The sequence below is a fragment of the Syngnathus scovelli genome, chromosome 3 (genome assembly GCF_024217435.2).
Source record: "Syngnathus scovelli strain Florida chromosome 3, RoL_Ssco_1.2, whole genome shotgun sequence".
Lineage (NCBI taxonomy): Eukaryota > Metazoa > Chordata > Actinopteri > Syngnathiformes > Syngnathidae > Syngnathus > Syngnathus scovelli.
Window position 1 is genome coordinate 15,871,828 of NC_090849.1, and position 17,094 is coordinate 15,888,921.

General features: G+C 43.2%; 1 protein-coding gene across 1 annotated transcript in view; it reads left to right on the top strand.

Annotated features, from left to right (window-relative positions):
- Positions 1-17,094, top strand: part of adgra2 (adhesion G protein-coupled receptor A2) — a 34,023-nt gene that overhangs the window by 14,864 nt on the left and 2,065 nt on the right. The window contains exons 3-19 of the mRNA XM_049763893.2: positions 2,523-2,594; positions 11,174-11,245; positions 12,427-12,498; positions 12,589-12,660; positions 12,959-13,122; positions 13,195-13,408; positions 13,493-13,657; positions 13,735-13,933; positions 14,021-14,170; positions 14,387-14,548; positions 14,644-14,844; positions 14,960-15,149; positions 15,500-15,693; positions 15,763-15,890; positions 15,982-16,105; positions 16,189-16,337; positions 16,934-17,023. Coding sequence (XP_049619850.1) covers positions 2,523-2,594; positions 11,174-11,245; positions 12,427-12,498; positions 12,589-12,660; positions 12,959-13,122; positions 13,195-13,408; positions 13,493-13,657; positions 13,735-13,933; positions 14,021-14,170; positions 14,387-14,548; positions 14,644-14,844; positions 14,960-15,149; positions 15,500-15,693; positions 15,763-15,890; positions 15,982-16,105; positions 16,189-16,337; positions 16,934-17,023 — 2,418 coding nt within the window. The remainder of the gene's footprint in view (positions 1-2,522; positions 2,595-11,173; positions 11,246-12,426; positions 12,499-12,588; positions 12,661-12,958; positions 13,123-13,194; positions 13,409-13,492; positions 13,658-13,734; positions 13,934-14,020; positions 14,171-14,386; positions 14,549-14,643; positions 14,845-14,959; positions 15,150-15,499; positions 15,694-15,762; positions 15,891-15,981; positions 16,106-16,188; positions 16,338-16,933; positions 17,024-17,094) is intronic.

Consider the following 17,094-nt stretch of genomic DNA (forward strand, 5'->3'; position numbering starts at 1 on the left):
TTAATGTCGCAAACACCCCATTAATGGCCACGTGCTATGAAGGAAAATTTTGTGAAACCGGAAAGGTGTGTTAATGATGGCGGCCCCCTGCAGTGAGACACCACCGGGCAGCATACTGGGCTATAAACATAAACAAAACTGTCAACAAGCTTGGTTAAGAAAAAAAACGATCACTCTGTCAAGGTTGAATTGTTGACAAAAAGGAAAAAAAATCATTGAGTATATTTTTGTTAGGCAGTCACCGCATGTTGTGACAAGCAGTTACCCAACAGACAGCATTATTATTAGGATTAATTCACTTTACGGCTAACTTCCAACCATCTTAAGGGCGGTCCAGACAAGTTGTGACTCAAACCGTGAACCGCACCAAATGTAAGCACCATTTATGTTGGTTTTCCTTTCGTCCAAACCAGAGTTGTAAACACAACATTAGTGAACACAAATAAGACATTTAATATGAATTATCTCAATGTGCATCCCAAAATTAAAATGACAACATTTTAAAACATTTGTAAACAAAATGAAAACCAAAGAAATAAAAATAGCTTGCTAAACAGAACATACAGTGCAAGAACATGATTTTGGAGATCATAATTTTAACCTGTATTTAAACACATTTACACTTGGAGCTGACTTCATTTTTGCTGGCAATTTATTCCATTTGCCTGCAGCACAACACCTAAACGCTGCTTCACCATGTCTGCTTGAAACTCCGAACTCCATTATTTGACCCGAGGCTGCAGACCTCAGAGCCTTACTGGATTTATATTCAATCAGTGTTTCTCTATTGTATTCAGGACCCAAATCTTTACATATACACCAACAGCAGAACTTTAAAATCTACTCTACATCTGATTTGGAGCCAATGTAAAACATTTAAGACTGGAGAAAACACATTCCCCTGCCTATTTTTTTTCTTTGCTCCCATTCCCAATAGCACATAGACCTGCCAAGACTGAACAACATCAGTGGGAAAAAATGTTTTTGTGTTTGTTTTCATCTGAGTTTGTGTAGGCCACTTCCTGGTTCGTGGAAGATGTTATATATAGATGAATGGGACTGGACCATTTTAGAATCGGGGACGGCAGGAACAGAGTTTTGTCCTCTCGTGAGCAGGTGACGTCCAGGTTTACAGAGAATTGTTCTTGAAAATAATAGCGTGAGGTTCAGCTCATTGTAATTCCAATTCTATCCGTCCAGTCATTTTCTAACGCGCACATGGGCACATATAGGCAAGCAACCATTCATGCTCATTTATTTGTTTGTTTGAATGTACAAACAATTAACACAATATATTAAATGTTATATGGGCAGAAGCCTGGAGAAATCAATGCATGCACTTGAAGAACATGCAACGTGCACACAGAAAGGCTGGAGCTGAGATTCAAACTGAATCTTACAATTTTAAGGCAGAAGTGCTAACAACTATAACACTGCGCTGCATGCCAAAGGTTCCAGCGTGACACACACGTTAAAAGAGAGTACAAAAAGCTGCTTTATTCACATATTTCAAGCAAGTTCGTTTTCATCATGTGCTCCCCTTCCACATGTTTATTAGAAATAGTGACATTTCCACACTTGGTAGGATAATACTAGATGACTGTGACTTGAAGAAGGTGACACTAGGGTCTCTAATTTTGTGCTGATCTTAAGTGTAGCGCAAAATGCAGTTTAACTGGGCATTAAGGTGGAGATTCTCTCTTTTTGGCATTTTCATAGGGGCGTTACCGCCGTTGTGGGCGTGAACACAACTAACTTGCTTCCTGGCCACTGGAAGCCGCTCATTCCCTTTAAATGTAATGCAAAAAAGGTGCATGGGCACTTCGCTGGAGTCCATGCTGGAGATCAATGCATGCAGTTTGTTTATAAGAAATTGTCTTTAGTGTCTCTGAAAGTGGAGTCTGAAATGTTGTCTTTTTCACCACTTAAGTATGGTCTACCTTAATGAAGCCAAAGCAAACATCCTGTTTATGGAGCCCTCCCACATTTCCTGCTCCTCAGCACTATAAGAAAGTCACGTAAGTCACATCGCCTGCCACTCGGACTTCACGCTCACATTGTGATGAGTGAAGAGCCTTGTTGACTCTGAATTTCTATTTCCCATGATCCCTTGCCACGTTTCTCAGTCTCACTTCCATTGTGTCTGTGTAGTGATAAGACTACAGACGAGCAATGGAAAAGGCCTACGGAGCTGCGTTGCCATGCGCTTGATGCGGACACACTTGCTTTTGATGTGCAAAATGCATGCAAAATGATGATTAAGATTAGCATACCGCTTATAATCTTGATGTTCTTTTCCATTTTTAATTGGAACCATCTAGTCTACTGTCTAGCCAGGAACATTACGTGTGACTGTTGCAGCAAGTGCTCATGTAGTCACTTGGCTCTGGTCCTTGTTGTGTGCAACTCGATGAAAACCTAACTTCCTCCGCTTTGGCTAAAACAAATGTCAGCCGAATAAAATGTGTTTCAATGTATCCTCAAAGGAATATTTAACACGTTTTCTTTGTGTTTCTTTGCAGAATACTGAGCCACAACAAAATTAGGGTCCTGAACAATGGCTCCTTCTTTGGACTTAATGCCCTGGAGAAGCTGTGAGTAGCTCATCAATCTTTTTCAATAATCAGCCTGGCATGTGTATTGCGCGTGTAGTTCACCATATGTGTGAGCTGCTATTTCACTTTGGAGGCCCGTGGGGAGCAAATCAGACAGGATATGATGAGAACTGAGCAGCTCTTGTGTGCTTCCACTCAGTGGGCTCGAGTCCAGCAAGGAGGATGATCTTCTCCTCTGGCTGGATATGCATTTGTTCCACTGACAAGTTCTCATAGTTTCACCTTAGTCATTCTCAGTCAGGTAAATCCCTCATCATGGGAGGTTGTCAGCTTTACCTCGGTGAGCCATCGTTAGTTGCATCGTTAGTTCTTTCGATGAGCTGCTTGACGGGTGACAGGCATGTGGAATTAACAGTATGGAGATTTTATTAGTTTTTCTGATCTATGAGTGATCTGACCTTCTTGATTCGTTCTTAGTGGATCAAGGTATGGTGCGATTGTGTAATTGTGGTGTAGCTTGGTGCAGTCCTGCCATCCATTTTCTATAGCACTCATTAAGGTCACGTGTGAGGTCCATCCTATTCCATCTTGACGCTGGGCGTTTCCCAGACAGTTGCAAGTCACATAGTAAGGTTTCAATATAATTTTAGTTACAGAACTTTATTTCTATAATAATGGAAAATTGCAAACAGACGTCAGTAAAATGCACTGCATTACTGTATCAATGTAAAACTGCTTCTCATTTATTTTCTGTTATGTCCCCACCTAGAAGCAGGAAAACATTTTACGACCCCCCACCTCTCTGCCGCAAGTACAAATAGTATTATTTGTCGATATTATAAGTAAACCTCAGCATATCGTATTATCTTTTAATTTTTAAATTTCTTTAAATAATTGTATAAACATATTCAAAATGTCACCACTAAAGAATTTTTTGATGCACTATATTACCTTTTGATTTAAGAAATATCGTTAACCGCAGATACATTGACAGATAAATCCTGATATAGTATTTATCCTTCATTAGTATAACATCATAGGTTTTCATTCGTCTCCTCATAAACGCAAACGGAAATGGAATTGTCTCCATCATAAAACCTTCCTTTAAAAGTTCAAGACTTATAAGTTAATAAGGAAAATTATAATATCCATTCAAAAATAAAACTCTAAGTAACTTAAATACAGCATTGTAATGGTGCAATATTTTCCTCACATTTCAGTCATTTTTAAAAATGTGTTTATTGTGACATGCAGAAGAGTAAAAACCATATTAATTTGAAAACAACTATAGCCATTACATAATGTACTCAATCATAACTTTAAAAACTGCCGGATACTCCGCTTATCTTCCATAAATGGTTGTACATTCTTCGTCTCTTAACACCCCTAGTTGAGATAAATCCATTTTCGGAATAAAGCCAAAGTCAAAATCTGAGGTCTTGTAAGGTTCTGTGATAACTTTAGAGGCATATTTTTCCCAAATAAGTTGGTCGGACTAAAAATGGTTCCACTGTATTATCAATTTATTTTCTCCTTTGAGGTGTGTGGGATCCCTTTTAACACCACACAGTAAATCATAAGTGAGTATTATTATCTTTGTACAGACATCGCTTAGAATCTTATTGGTCAGGTGTGCCTAATGTTTACAAGTAACATCTTGGCATGTCTGGCTCTCTGTAGTTGGCTCTTCAAGAGGTATTTTTTCTTCAAATGACTGAAGATGCCAGTAAAGCCTTGAAGCACCCTAGTAGCTAACAACAAACACACTCAGTCTGCATACTGCACTGTCGTTTTGCAAACACACAATAGAGGAATATTAGTTCCACATGCCATGCGGATCTGCCACCCATATGAATATAGCAAAGGAACATTTTGACTGTAAAAGGAGCTGGATGTGCTTGTTTTTGTACGTGCGGACAAGGCTCCCCCGTAAGGCTGAAGGGTCGTTGGGTCGAGAAACCCGAGCTCAGACGCTCAGGCCGGTTTTGTATGTGCAGCAGTGGTAAAACTAGCAGGAGGCAACGGGGTGGAGTTTTTCTTGGAGACTGGAAGAGGTTGACAACACGTATGAGAGTTTCACATTTGTGGGTGTTCGTTGCAAGGAGAACACATACAAAATCAGGCAAGCCTCATTTCACTCCTCTGTTGGCTCTCTGACACACAACAGTGGAGGTCTGCTCACTCAGCCTTTAATTGAGCTGCACCGCTCATCATTGCAATGAAGCGCATGGGAAAATGGCTGTCTGATGGTAAAAATTGTCACATTCAAATTCACCGTCGTAGCGATTTGTGGAGAGATGGAGCCGTGATACATTTTCCTTCCTGCAGCTTCAATTTCTGTTTGGACAAATGAACCTGCCATCGCCGCCGTCCTTGCCGTCTCATTGCTTCCAGTATGTCATTTCCATATTCTTGTCATTTGGGACAGTAGTGAACAGTTATTATGTGGTCAGTGCTGTAATCAAAGGGCAAGCTCACTAGGACTGAGCAAACAGAACAGGGAAATACACAACATCTCCTCCTCTACTAGAAAATAAACATTCAGTGGCCTGGGGCTGAACACACACGCACACGTACACACACGCACACACACACACACGCTTAATTTAATTTAAAAGCATTTCAACATGTATTTTACTTATTATAGTCCCTCAAGTGGAAATTCAACTCTCACTTAGCTATATATATTTTTCCGTGTTGCTCACCACACAGAGAACCGATGACACTCCTGCAGCCACAGAGCTGAGTGATGTGGGGAGGTGGAAGCACATGCTCAAGGGCACCTCGGTAGTAGTCAGGAAGCAGACCGAAGGTCAAATTGGGGCTTTTAAGATGAGCTAGTGCTGCCCCTTGCAGGAGTGCCGCGTGTACTCTGAGGAAGCTTGCACCCTCGGTTTTATTCAGAGCTCTGGTAAAGACAACACTCACACCAGACGTATTCTTTGTGAAGGCAATCTGATCTGCTGCCGCTAGCAGGGCGACTAAATGAGTAGGTCAGCCCGCCCTCGCCCAAAAATCTACACAGTTAGCCCTTTCATTGGGACAAACCTCCTCAAAGCCGCGATTGCCTTCATAACTCGCCAAACCACCCAAGTGCAGTGGAGCAATTTAGGCTTGTTTGTTTTTTGCCTCCGAACTGTGTTTTTGTAGCTCTTTTAAATAGCCGTGGCGTCCAAAAGCTACATTTGGATCTCGGAATGCCTCATTTCTTTTCCAGTTTTGAGGTTGAATCATACCTGGCCTCTGTGGCAAAGCGCACTAGTGTAGTGTGGCTTCTCACACAAACAAAAGTATGCGTAGATGGCTGCAATGTTGAGCTGTTAATGAAAGTAAACATAATAGTGGATGACCATATTTTGTTTGTTTGTCCATCTGTATGTTAGGAAGTTGTTTTTTTGGGGGCATAATGGAAAATGCATGATAGCCAAGCTAAGCCATTTTCAATGCTGGAGGGAAAGGTTCCATGCAGACCCAAATGGAAAATTCAAAATCATGGAGTCTGGTATAAGTGTTTGTTTGTCTTTGTACTTGTTAGTTATAAGGGTGTTTTTTTCATTCTTGGAGGATGATTTAACCAATTTTTCATTCTGGAAAACGGCGAATGGTTCCAAAGTGACTTCAGTGGAAACGAGGAACATAGAAGCTCTTCATGGCTTTCATGGCTCTGTTAAAATGCCCAGATTATTTTTCACTTTGATACTTTGGAGAATGTTACAAATGTTACATTTACGGGAACGTAACTCATATTGATCTGAAGTTGACATGCTAATAGTACAGTACCGGCCATTTGGCCTTCACATGTATCTTCACGAACACCCTCTCGGATGGGAGCGAACAAGCCAGGACCTTTATGAGTTGTGGACAGATCCCAGCAGCCTGTCCAGTGCTGATTTGAGGTGAGGTAATGAGAATAATGAGCAAAAGCGGGCCGAGGCTACCTGGCTCCTGTCCAACCGGGCCCCCACTGCACCATGGGACACGCAGGACAGGCAGGCAAGGCGCAAGGGGCCCTCATTACCGGGTCTGTTCACCCTTATGTGGGGAGGAGAGAGGGAGCGAGGAGTGAGAGCAGTGGGCATCCATGATGATGGATGAAGGAGCAGCAGGACGCTGCAGTGGACAGGTCTGAACGGCAGCAGTCAACTTGGTGACTCAGACGCTTGGCAACATTATATAGACTCCTCAAAAGTTTAAAATGAGCCTCACGGGCGAGAGCACATCATGCAACATTTAGCTTGCATGTCGGATTGGTTTGGTCCACATCCATGTTATATATACTCCAGGCGGCATTATCACATTATGTTTATTATTGATCAAAGTGAGCACACTTTGTGTCTTTTGCTAAATGGGAGACAGGCGACTCTTGAGCGTTTCGTGGTTAGGAAGTAGTCCAATTTAAACAGGCTAACCGACACAAGGGAGGGGTTGCCATGATGGCTATAGATGGTATGGTGGCCGGAGAGAACCAGCGAGGGAGCGAGAGAGGGCGAAGGCATGCCTCTGCAATTTGTCTTAAATAAATGTGAGGTTGTTTTTCCTGAGCAAGAAATTTCCACAGAGGCTCAGCGAGTGACGCTGATGAGTTGGAACAAAGAAGAGGTGGGCAGCACAATAAGAAAAAATAAATACAGAACGAAGACCCTCTTTCCAGCCCCATCTGGGTTCACACAGGAGCGCTACTCGAAAAGAATGTTAGATGCCATACACTAAAAAATGAAAGTTTACGTCCGCACATTTCCCTGCACCATCTCGCTTGGGTAACCTCGCCGCTTATCACGCAGGGGCAGAGCGGGTGAGGAAAGGGTTAAGCGTGCCGGAGAGAGGAAACAGAAAGGGGGGCGCTGCTTGACTTGATAGACTCCAGATGTGTCTTGCAGATAAACTGGAGGAGCGGGGTGTTTGTGTTACAAGCCGAGCTCTGGCATGGCTCTGGGGCTTTATTGAAACACATAGCTAGTCACCTCATAAGCCAATTACTAAATTGAATGCTTTATATGTCACTAAATCTATTTCACACACTTCCTGGGAAAGGTTGATACGGACAAATGCCCTTAAATCTTGTGCTCTCTCTGGACTCACAACTTTTTTTTTTTTTTTTTTTGCTGAAACACTCTCCTTGCTCACATTTTCTATATGTTCCGCCATCACATCAGCCAGCCTAACATCCCTTCCTGGAGAAGAGAAATGTTACTGCTTGTTTGGTTTAGTTGATGCCATATTATAATGCTTTTGATATTTCTGGTCATCTCAAAGTATTTTGATCACTTGGTTTTGGACCACTTAAGTTTTGTGGTGCATTTTTCCAGAATATGTTCCATGATTAAATTGTACTTTGCTTTGGGGCATTGGGCTCTGCAGGCTCCACTGTAGGTATAAAGTCAACTTATTGCTGAAGATTTAACCACAAAAATGAGGCGCCTTCTTCATTGGCCTTTTACAGTCCAAGCTATTGTTCCTGCTCTGTTCCCAGTGCATTAAATGTTTTATCACTGACATAACATCATTAATGGCAGACACCGTGCTCGCTAGTTGTGCCGTGAAGCCAACACAAGCGCTAAAGCAGTAATGGTCTGCTTCTTAGGTCCTTCCTAATGCCAAAAAATGAAGTCAACAAGTTGAAGATTATAAAGTTTTTCTTGGCAGGATAGCATCACACTCCTGTTGCTGCAGACTATAACACATTTAATCAACTCGAAAAATGTTGCACAATTACTCCTGTGCACCCATCCGCCCTCCCTTGATGTCTGAATTATCGCTCCAATCATTTTAAGTATATCACTAAAATGGAATATAGGATATTATTACTTAATGAGCAACAACTTTCACAATAGCTTATCTTTATTTCACCAACTTATGCTTAACTATTTACAAAGCAGTCAGTTTCCAGACGTAGGTTGATTAGGTGCCCAATCTTAAGGGAACAGAGAATAGAAAGAAAATAATCAGGGCAATGGGTAACAAAGCAGGAAATTAGTAGAAAAACAAGACCTTTGCAGATCCTGGTTTCCTGTTTTAGGGGAAAGGCAGGAGTGTGTTTGGGGGGTGCGGCACAGAGACCCCATTGTGAATAAGTGTGTTAAGGAGTAACGAGGTGGGGGCTGAACTATACACAGGGACAATTTTGCTCAGCGCTCAATGCCCCAAACCACCTGCCCCTCCCTGAAGGGGAAAAACTAGCTTGTGAAAAAAAAGGAGAAAAAGGAAACTGTAAAAATAAACGAGTGAGGGGCTTTGCTAAGACGGCAACCAGACGGGAAATGACACGTGCAACAAAAATGGCTTCTCTGACCTTTGTCAGGAAACAAGGAACCATAAATGCTTGTTTTCGCATTTTCAAAATGTACTTTTAACCCGTAGATACATTTAAAACAGGAGATAACTAGAATTACAGTGAAAAAATTTGCCTGAGGACTGCGATGGCTTTCCATAAGAAAATTACAGGAACAGGAAATTCCTGATTCCAGTCTAGCGATAATGAGCGGCCATTCCCCGGCCTCTGTCATTTTTCCAGCTCCCTCCGGGGCTGGGCCCTAAACAATGTCAAGGGAGCACTCACGTCTCTGACAAGGTTCTCCTTAGAATGGAACTCTATACTATTATACATCTTCATTAGTATTTGGCTCCAAGCACGTTCCTCTTCTTGCTCTTTTCCAGCCAAAGAAAATGTCATTCTTAATGGCAGCCTGTCAGATGTTCGGCCCATACAGTACAGTATCAGATAAGAGGCCTCATTGGAAGGAAGGAAGCAGATGTAGCAACATATTGCTACAACGGCAATACTTTTTTCATATTTCATATTCTTGCTCAGCATGCATGAAGCTTTGAAGTGTATTTGGGTTTGATACTATCCTTACCTGCTGACAGCTGTTGTCAGACATAAAGAGTCAAGGCTACTGAGTTGTAAAGTTCTTGTCAAGGTCTGCTCAAAAGGGCACTCTGCTAGTCATCACTTGAATATCGACCTTCTAGTTTGTGAGCAGCTCGTGAAGAGATTTGAAGGAAACGCAAGGATGTGCAACTATTATCATTTAAATTCTATGTGTTCATAATTTGGAAGTAGTATGATTATAAATTCAGTGGTTTATTATTTCATTTTGGACTATGCTGATTATAATTGCACCCACCTTGACAGAAACTATGTGCACGAAACAAAATTTCAATGCCCTTGGTTTAGCTGAAGAAGGAGCTGGAACATTGGTGGCATGAAATTGTTCAAAACCTCCAGCATACATACAAAGTATTAGATTCTTGAGATTTTGAGAAATCCTTGCTGATGAATTTGTGGTAACAGTTTGGACCTGGCCCCTTCTTCCTCTAGCATGACTGTGCACCAGTGCACAAAGTCCTGACCTCAATCCGATAGAACGCCTTTAGTGTGAATTAGAGCGGAGACAGAGCCAGGCCTTCTGGTCCAACATTTGTGTGTGACCTCACAAATGCGCTTCAGGAAGAATGATGAACGTTTCCCATAAACAAACTCCAAAGCCTTGTGGACAGCCTTCCCAGAAGAGTTGAAGCTGTTATAGAGCAAATACGTTTCGTATTATATACAGTGATCGGAAAATGAAGCTTCAAATTTGCCTCCTGAACCAGTTCCTGACTCCTCCAGATGGCATTGTTGGTTTAAATAAAGGGGTTTAAAAATGCCAAGACAGCGTACTTTCAGTCTAATGGTGTCGAGAGTAGTTAAAAAATACAATAACTGGTTCATGAAGCATAATTGATGTTTCATTTCATCATCACAAGCAATATAGTGCCATTGCTGGCATCAATAATCTAGAAAAGTTCCCATCCCAGATGTACCACACCTTTTTTGTGGAATCTGTTTTCTGAAACCACAGCTTGATCAAAATACTCTAGCTCTGACGTTATGCAAGGCGTGAGGCAGCACTGTAGAGAACTGAGAGGAAAGACGGATTTTGTCACAGCGATTCCCCTGATGACGTGCCTACTGCAGTAGCATCCTTTATAAAATTGGAAGAGATAAAGGCCACATCCTGTATAGGCTGGTGTTAATGCTCGTGCGCGGAAATCCGCGTGATGAAAGTGTGATGTAAATGGACATTTTTCATGTTGAACGAGGGCGGACATTCCAACTTGCATCGACCGTGTCCTGTAGATAGCCATCAGTCTCCTGACCTGCTTGGACCTCACTATTCCCTCCAGAGCAGTTAAAAAAAAAAAAAACTTGGATGTGAAATCAAACACAGGACAAAGTTGATTGGACGCAAGGGAGTTTTGCTAAATCCTTTAGCACATGGGTGTGGATGTGGAATGGGAAGCGGGTGGAGAAGAGTGCGGTGGGCAGAATAAAATTAGATCTTCAAAGGCAGCTGAAAGAATTAATATTCATGGTGTCACTCGGAGAAAATCACGGGATGAATTCTTTCAGAAAAAGAGAAGTCTTATCTGGTCTTTTTAGGGGCATGTTTCTTTTCAAGGCCAGGTGGCTGCTGGGATAAGATTTCCAGTATCCTGCTGTGTCCTGCTTGAAGAACCAAGCTAGGCCATGAGAATCCCTTTCTCGCGGTTGCCTTGTTTTTCATAAAGCGTTCCTGAAGACGTGTCAACATTGCCCCTGTGTTTATTATATCATTTCATATTTTCTCTCTCCACAGGGATCTCAAGCACAACTTAATCAGCACCATCATGCCTGGAGCCTTCCAAGGTCTTTCAGAGCTTCGGAAACTGTAAGTGGATGTGATTCACCTTCCAGTTCACAGCGGCATGTGCAGTAAGAAGAAATTTGCAATTGTTAAAAGACAAGTTATGAGTTTAGAATCATCAATCTTTTTGAAATAGTACAGGTTTGGTCTGGCAGTTCATGGCAGACGTGAGGCTCTCGCAAAATACACAACGGCAGCAGCTCAATGGTCAGCTGCTCGAATGACTCACACGCAATAACGCACTCAAGATATTTATTTTATATGTAATTAGAAATAGATGAGATCACGCCATTCGCATTCTGGGATGAAGGATACGGTTCAGTCATGTCTCAAACTTAGCGGCAGGGTTTGCATCTGGCACCTGGACTCACTCTACTTAATCCAACAAGTAATATATGACAAATGTATTTTATTAAAATACATCATGCTAATGAGAAATGCTGATTATTAAATTATACTGAAATCAGAGGACGGAACAATGCTGATGTTATTTGGCAAGTAAAGCAAATTTATTTGGCAAAAGAAACAGTTCCCATTGTCACGTTGAACAGTTTAAATATCTGGCAGCATTATAGAATCTTGAAAGCAGATTTGATTGACATGGACATACAGCCAGCCTGAAATCTGTTTGGGCAAAAAAATATATATATCGCATCCACAATTTCAAAACTCATCTTCAAGCCGCTCAAGAAAGGTCCCACACCGCACAGCAAGTCAGTTGGGTTGACTGGTTAATTGAGATGCTGGTTGGAGCTGCTGTCATCTGTGCTGCCCCGCGTGACTCGCCTTCCCTCAGCCCCATGCTTGTGTTTTCCCTGCAAGGTCTGGGGCTTCTCAAAACAAACAGGGGGAGATAAACACATGCTTTGGACAGTACTCTGCTGGGTAGTGTCAGAGGAGCACCAGAGCACATCTCTCTGGCTGTGGCAATACATCACACTCAGGCCAGGGGCCTTGCTTTTGCCGATAAACATTTACTGGTGTTCCATGGAACCATGGAGTAAAGATAAGTGAGGTGAAGACAACAGACACTCATCTAACTTTGCAGGCCTTCATGTGGTACAAAATGACGGGAAGTCATACGTTAATGATGGAGTTCAGTCTGATGTCACAGAAATATAACGTGACGGGAGTCATGATATCATCGGTTGCCGGGACACATCAAATGTAATCAAATGCATTTCTTGGTCTTTTCCTTCCTTCAGTGATCTGTCCAACAACCGCATTGGCTGCCTGACTTCAGACATGTTCCAAGGGCTGACTAATCTCACTAAATTGTAAGAGGAAGTTAAAATGATGTACTTGCATTTTCTCTGTGTTGGGAAGGCTACCAACATATCTTGTTGATCCAATTTGTGCTTGCTTAGGAACTTATCAGGAAACATCATATCAACCTTGGAACCAGGCGTGTTTCAGGAGCTACCATCCCTCAAGCTTGTGTGAGTCTCTTTTGTCAATATCCAACAGCCATATTAATCGTAAACTTACTGTGGACACATGTTGATCAGGAATTGCGATTATTTCAAAAATAGTTGCTGTCTCCAAGTCGAAATTCCAAAGAATTAAATTGCAGAGTGTCTTTGGTGAAGACATCACACAATATCATCATATCATATTATTCATTTCCACCCGAGCCTTGAGTCTTAAATTAACCAAACGTGCATGTTTTGGGAATGTGGCATGACCATGAAGTCTCGTCTCAGCAACACACATCATGACGGTGAGTTTTGTCACCAGGAACTTCAACTCAGAGTACTTGTCATGTGACTGCGGGCTGCACTGGATCCCTGGCTTCTTTCGCAGCAGCTCAGCTCGACTGGGGGATGAAACCCTGTGCGCTTACCCGAGAAGCCTGCGGGGTAAACCACTACGAGGACTTCGGGAAAGCCAGTTGAACTGTGGTGAGGATCTGCTCAGTCGGGTAGCACCGTGTTCTGTGTCAATCTGAGTTGTTGTCCTCTCCGTTGTGCCAGATGGCCCTCTGGACCTGCACACCCTGACGCTGCTGCCCTCTCAGCGGCAGGTGGTCTTCAAAGGGGATCGGCTGCCGTTCCACTGTACCACCGCCCTGGTGGATAAAGTCACTGCTTTGCACTGGCATCACAATGGTCAGCTGGTGACCTCTGACCCAGAGAAGGGTGTCCAGTTGGAGAGCAATGTAGTGCATGACTGCACCTTCATTACCAGGTGAAGAGACTGCTTCAGGTGCTTTCAGGTCCAAATGTTTTTCATGACAATGTTCACAAAGTTTCTCCTTTGCTTAATATCCAGTGAACTTATTCTATTCGACGTACACGTGGAGGCCAGCGGAGAGTGGGAGTGTGTGGTTACAACCGGGAGGGGAAACACATCTCGCTCAGTTGAAATAGTGGTCCTCGAGAACAGCGCCTCTTTCTGCCCGGAGGATAAAGTTGTTAACAACCGCGGCGAGTTCAGGTAAGTTACAGTTGCACGTATGAACGCTGACTCTTTAAATGAGCATTGTTCACTTTCTGTTCTGGTGGGAACTCCAGGTGGCCTAGAACTCTGGCAGGCATCACCTCTCATCAGTACTGCCTGCAGCTGCGTTACCCGTCCCTGTCTGTAGAGGGCGACGCGGAGCAGAAGAAGGCCTCCCGCCTATGTGACCGCTTTGGGAAGTGGCAGGAGGGGAACTACACAAACTGTCACTACACTAATGGCATCACTCGTGTCCTGCATACCTTCATCCTGGTCAGTGATGCTGCCATATGTGCTGAATGTGTTCTGAATGTTAAACAATGCCAACTAAAATGTGTTTTCCAAACACTTGGCTCGCAGAGGCCCATCAATACATCAAATGCTGTTACTTTGGCCCACCAAGTGCGCAAATACACTCTGGAGGCTGCGGGCTTTACCGACTCAGTGGATGTGCTCTATGTTGCACAGATGATGGAAAAGTTTATGGAATATGTCAAACAGCTGGAAGAGGTTTGAAATTTTATTACAAATGTCAAATGCATGTACAGGGCTTTTTATGTTATTTTAAATCTGCCTTTACAAAGATGGTGGGTGTTATGACTAACTGTCCAATTGAATTTCATTCCTGTATTTAAAGCTAATTTCTCTGCAGCACATAACTGAATTGCCAAACAGTACACATATAATAATAGCATATCATGTGTGCTGTGTCTGTATTTGCCCCAGTTGCCAGGGGTCTTGGTCGAGATGGGCAGTAACCTGATGCAGGTGGATGACCAGATCCTTGCTCTGGCTCAGCGAGAGAAGCGAGCCTGCAGCTCCATAGTTGGCTCTCTGGAGTCTCTGGCCTGGCCTCAGCTGCACAGCCATGCTCAGGACTTTAACATGGTAGGATCTCTCATCTGTTTTTTTTTTTTTAACTAACTCAAGCCTTGTTTAACAGACTAGAACCCGTTTCAGACAACAGACAATGATTTGTACAGGTTTCAAGGAACATTGTTATGGAAGCCTATTTAATTCGACCAGCCCACTTCACTGGCATAACCTGCACTGCTTATGAGCGCCGTGAGCTCTCAACAGCCACTGTGGGGATGGAAATGCCGGAGTTCACACATGAACAACAACTGCGTTTTCGCTGTAGCACAGGTTCCCATAATACATCTCTGAACCATTTTCCCCTAAAGGTGAGCTTTGAGCATTATCTGTGTGTATTTGCTCTATTCAAATGTATGAGTAAACCATCTGTGTGCGTGTTTGTTTCAACATGTAACGCTTGTTTTTTTTCCCCCCTTTCTGTAGAATTCAGTAGCCGTGGCCTCCGTGACACTCCCTGGAACATTGTTTCCTTCTGATGCGCCTCCAGACTGCAAGCTGCAGTTTGTGGCCTTTCGAACTGGAAGCTTTTTCCCTCTCTCTGGGAATTCAAGCAATAGTGCAGGACACTCCCGAAGGCGCACTGTCAACACTCCGGTTATCTATGTGGGCCTGGGTAAGGAAGAATGAACACCCCCGCTCCCCTAATTTCAACACCCAAATGTACACAAGTCAACATAAATTTCATGTTCCCCAGTGTGGCTGCTGTCCTTGCTTTTTCGGCCTTATAAAATTCCTCAATAAATGAAATTTGATGTCAATCAAAATCTAAACTGCTGTTGTCTTGTCAAGTAAAGTCTAAATCCTAAAAAAACTAAATTTGCACAGTAATGAAGTACAATATAGCTCATTTCTTCCCACCACTTTGTGTGACTGACTCATAATGTGACTTTGTATTCATTGAAAAGGTCAATGTGACACCACCAGTAATGACTCAGCCATTGGGTTCCCTCCTATGTGATACAGATGGCTGCAGCATGTGGAACCACTCAGAGCCCGTCTGGGTGTCACTCCGCCACTTGTCCCCAGGAAATGATGCTGTGGCGGCCCAGTGGAGAACACCTGGAGGCTGGAGCCCAGAGGGTTGCCAGCTAGTCCACAGTGACAGCAGAACCTCCTCAATGCGTTGTTCTCTACTTGGCAACTATGCTGTGTTGCAGGTAGGACCATGCATTTTGAGCCTGCCCATGCTAAAGGAGACCATCATTTGACTGTTATTTGCTATCCAGGAGGTGCCAGACTTCCCCAACTCTTCAGCCATCTCCGTGAGAGTGCTCCACCCTGTGGTGTATGCCTGCACTGCACTGCTGCTCCTTTGCCTCTTCACCATCATCATCACTCACATACTACACCACAGGTATCATTTAGTGCTACCTTAAACGTTTGGGAACATGAGTGGATTAATAGGCGATTTCAAATGTGTCTTTTTTTATCTTGTTTCTTGTTAGTTCCATTCATATTTCAAGAAAAAGCTGGCACACATTACTCAATACTTGCTTTCACATCGCCATGACAACAGCCATCTACGTAGGAGGCATAAGCCTGACCAGTTACCCAATTGTTTGTCAAGCAGTAAGTCATTTTGCAATACAATTTTCAAGTGTACTTGTCAGTAATGTAGAGTATAGGCCTGATGCGTGCGTATTATGCAACAGGTGGGCATCGCCCTGCACTACTCCTCACTGTCAACCCTGCTGTGGATCGGTGTTAGTGCCCGGGTCATCTATAAAGAAGCTATGTGGAGAATGCCGCTGCCGACAGAAGGGGATTCCTCTCTTCCGCCAACTCAGCGACCTATGCTCAGGTCAGAGCAAGAACTCACCTTCACCTCCTTATGTTCCATAAGATTGTTGTTAGGTGTCAATACGGTTTATGTTTTAGAGCGACGCAGATGTTCTTGTGCCCGACCACCCTGTCTTAAAGGCGTTATTGTGCCTGACAACCAAAGTCCCTTTGTTTTGGTTTTTATGAAACCTTGGAGGCATTCTGTAAGACACAAAAAGCAGCAAGGCAAGAAGTAGAGGAGATGAATGCATGAATCCAGCATAACAGGGCAGAGAGGGGTCGCTGTAAATCTGGATGGAGATTCGGGTTGGGGGGTTGGCACTGTCTTCCCAAATAATCCCTTGTGTTTCTCCTCTCCTTGGCCTCCTCTTGCCCCTATGATCCCACAGCAAAGATCAGACGCCATGCTGCTCCTCCAGACCCTCTTTGTTGCCCACTCAGATATATTGCACCATTCCGCAATAAATTGCAGCCTCACTGACCTCCTTCCACTCAGAAAATAAAGGATCACACAGCTCTATTCATATTACAGCCGGGGACATTTATTACATACTTGCATACGTTACAAATGTCACAGGCAAAGGTCAAACAGATGTGTTTTAACTTTTATTTAAGGTTCTATTTGATAGCTGGTGGAGTTCCTCTCATCATCTGTGGGATCACCGCGGCTGTCAATGTCAGCAACTATGGAGACAACAGCCCTTAGTGAGTACCGGACGTCTTCATCCTTGAGTCTACCCCTTGACTTTATGTTGTTATGCCGAGCGGCAAAGTGA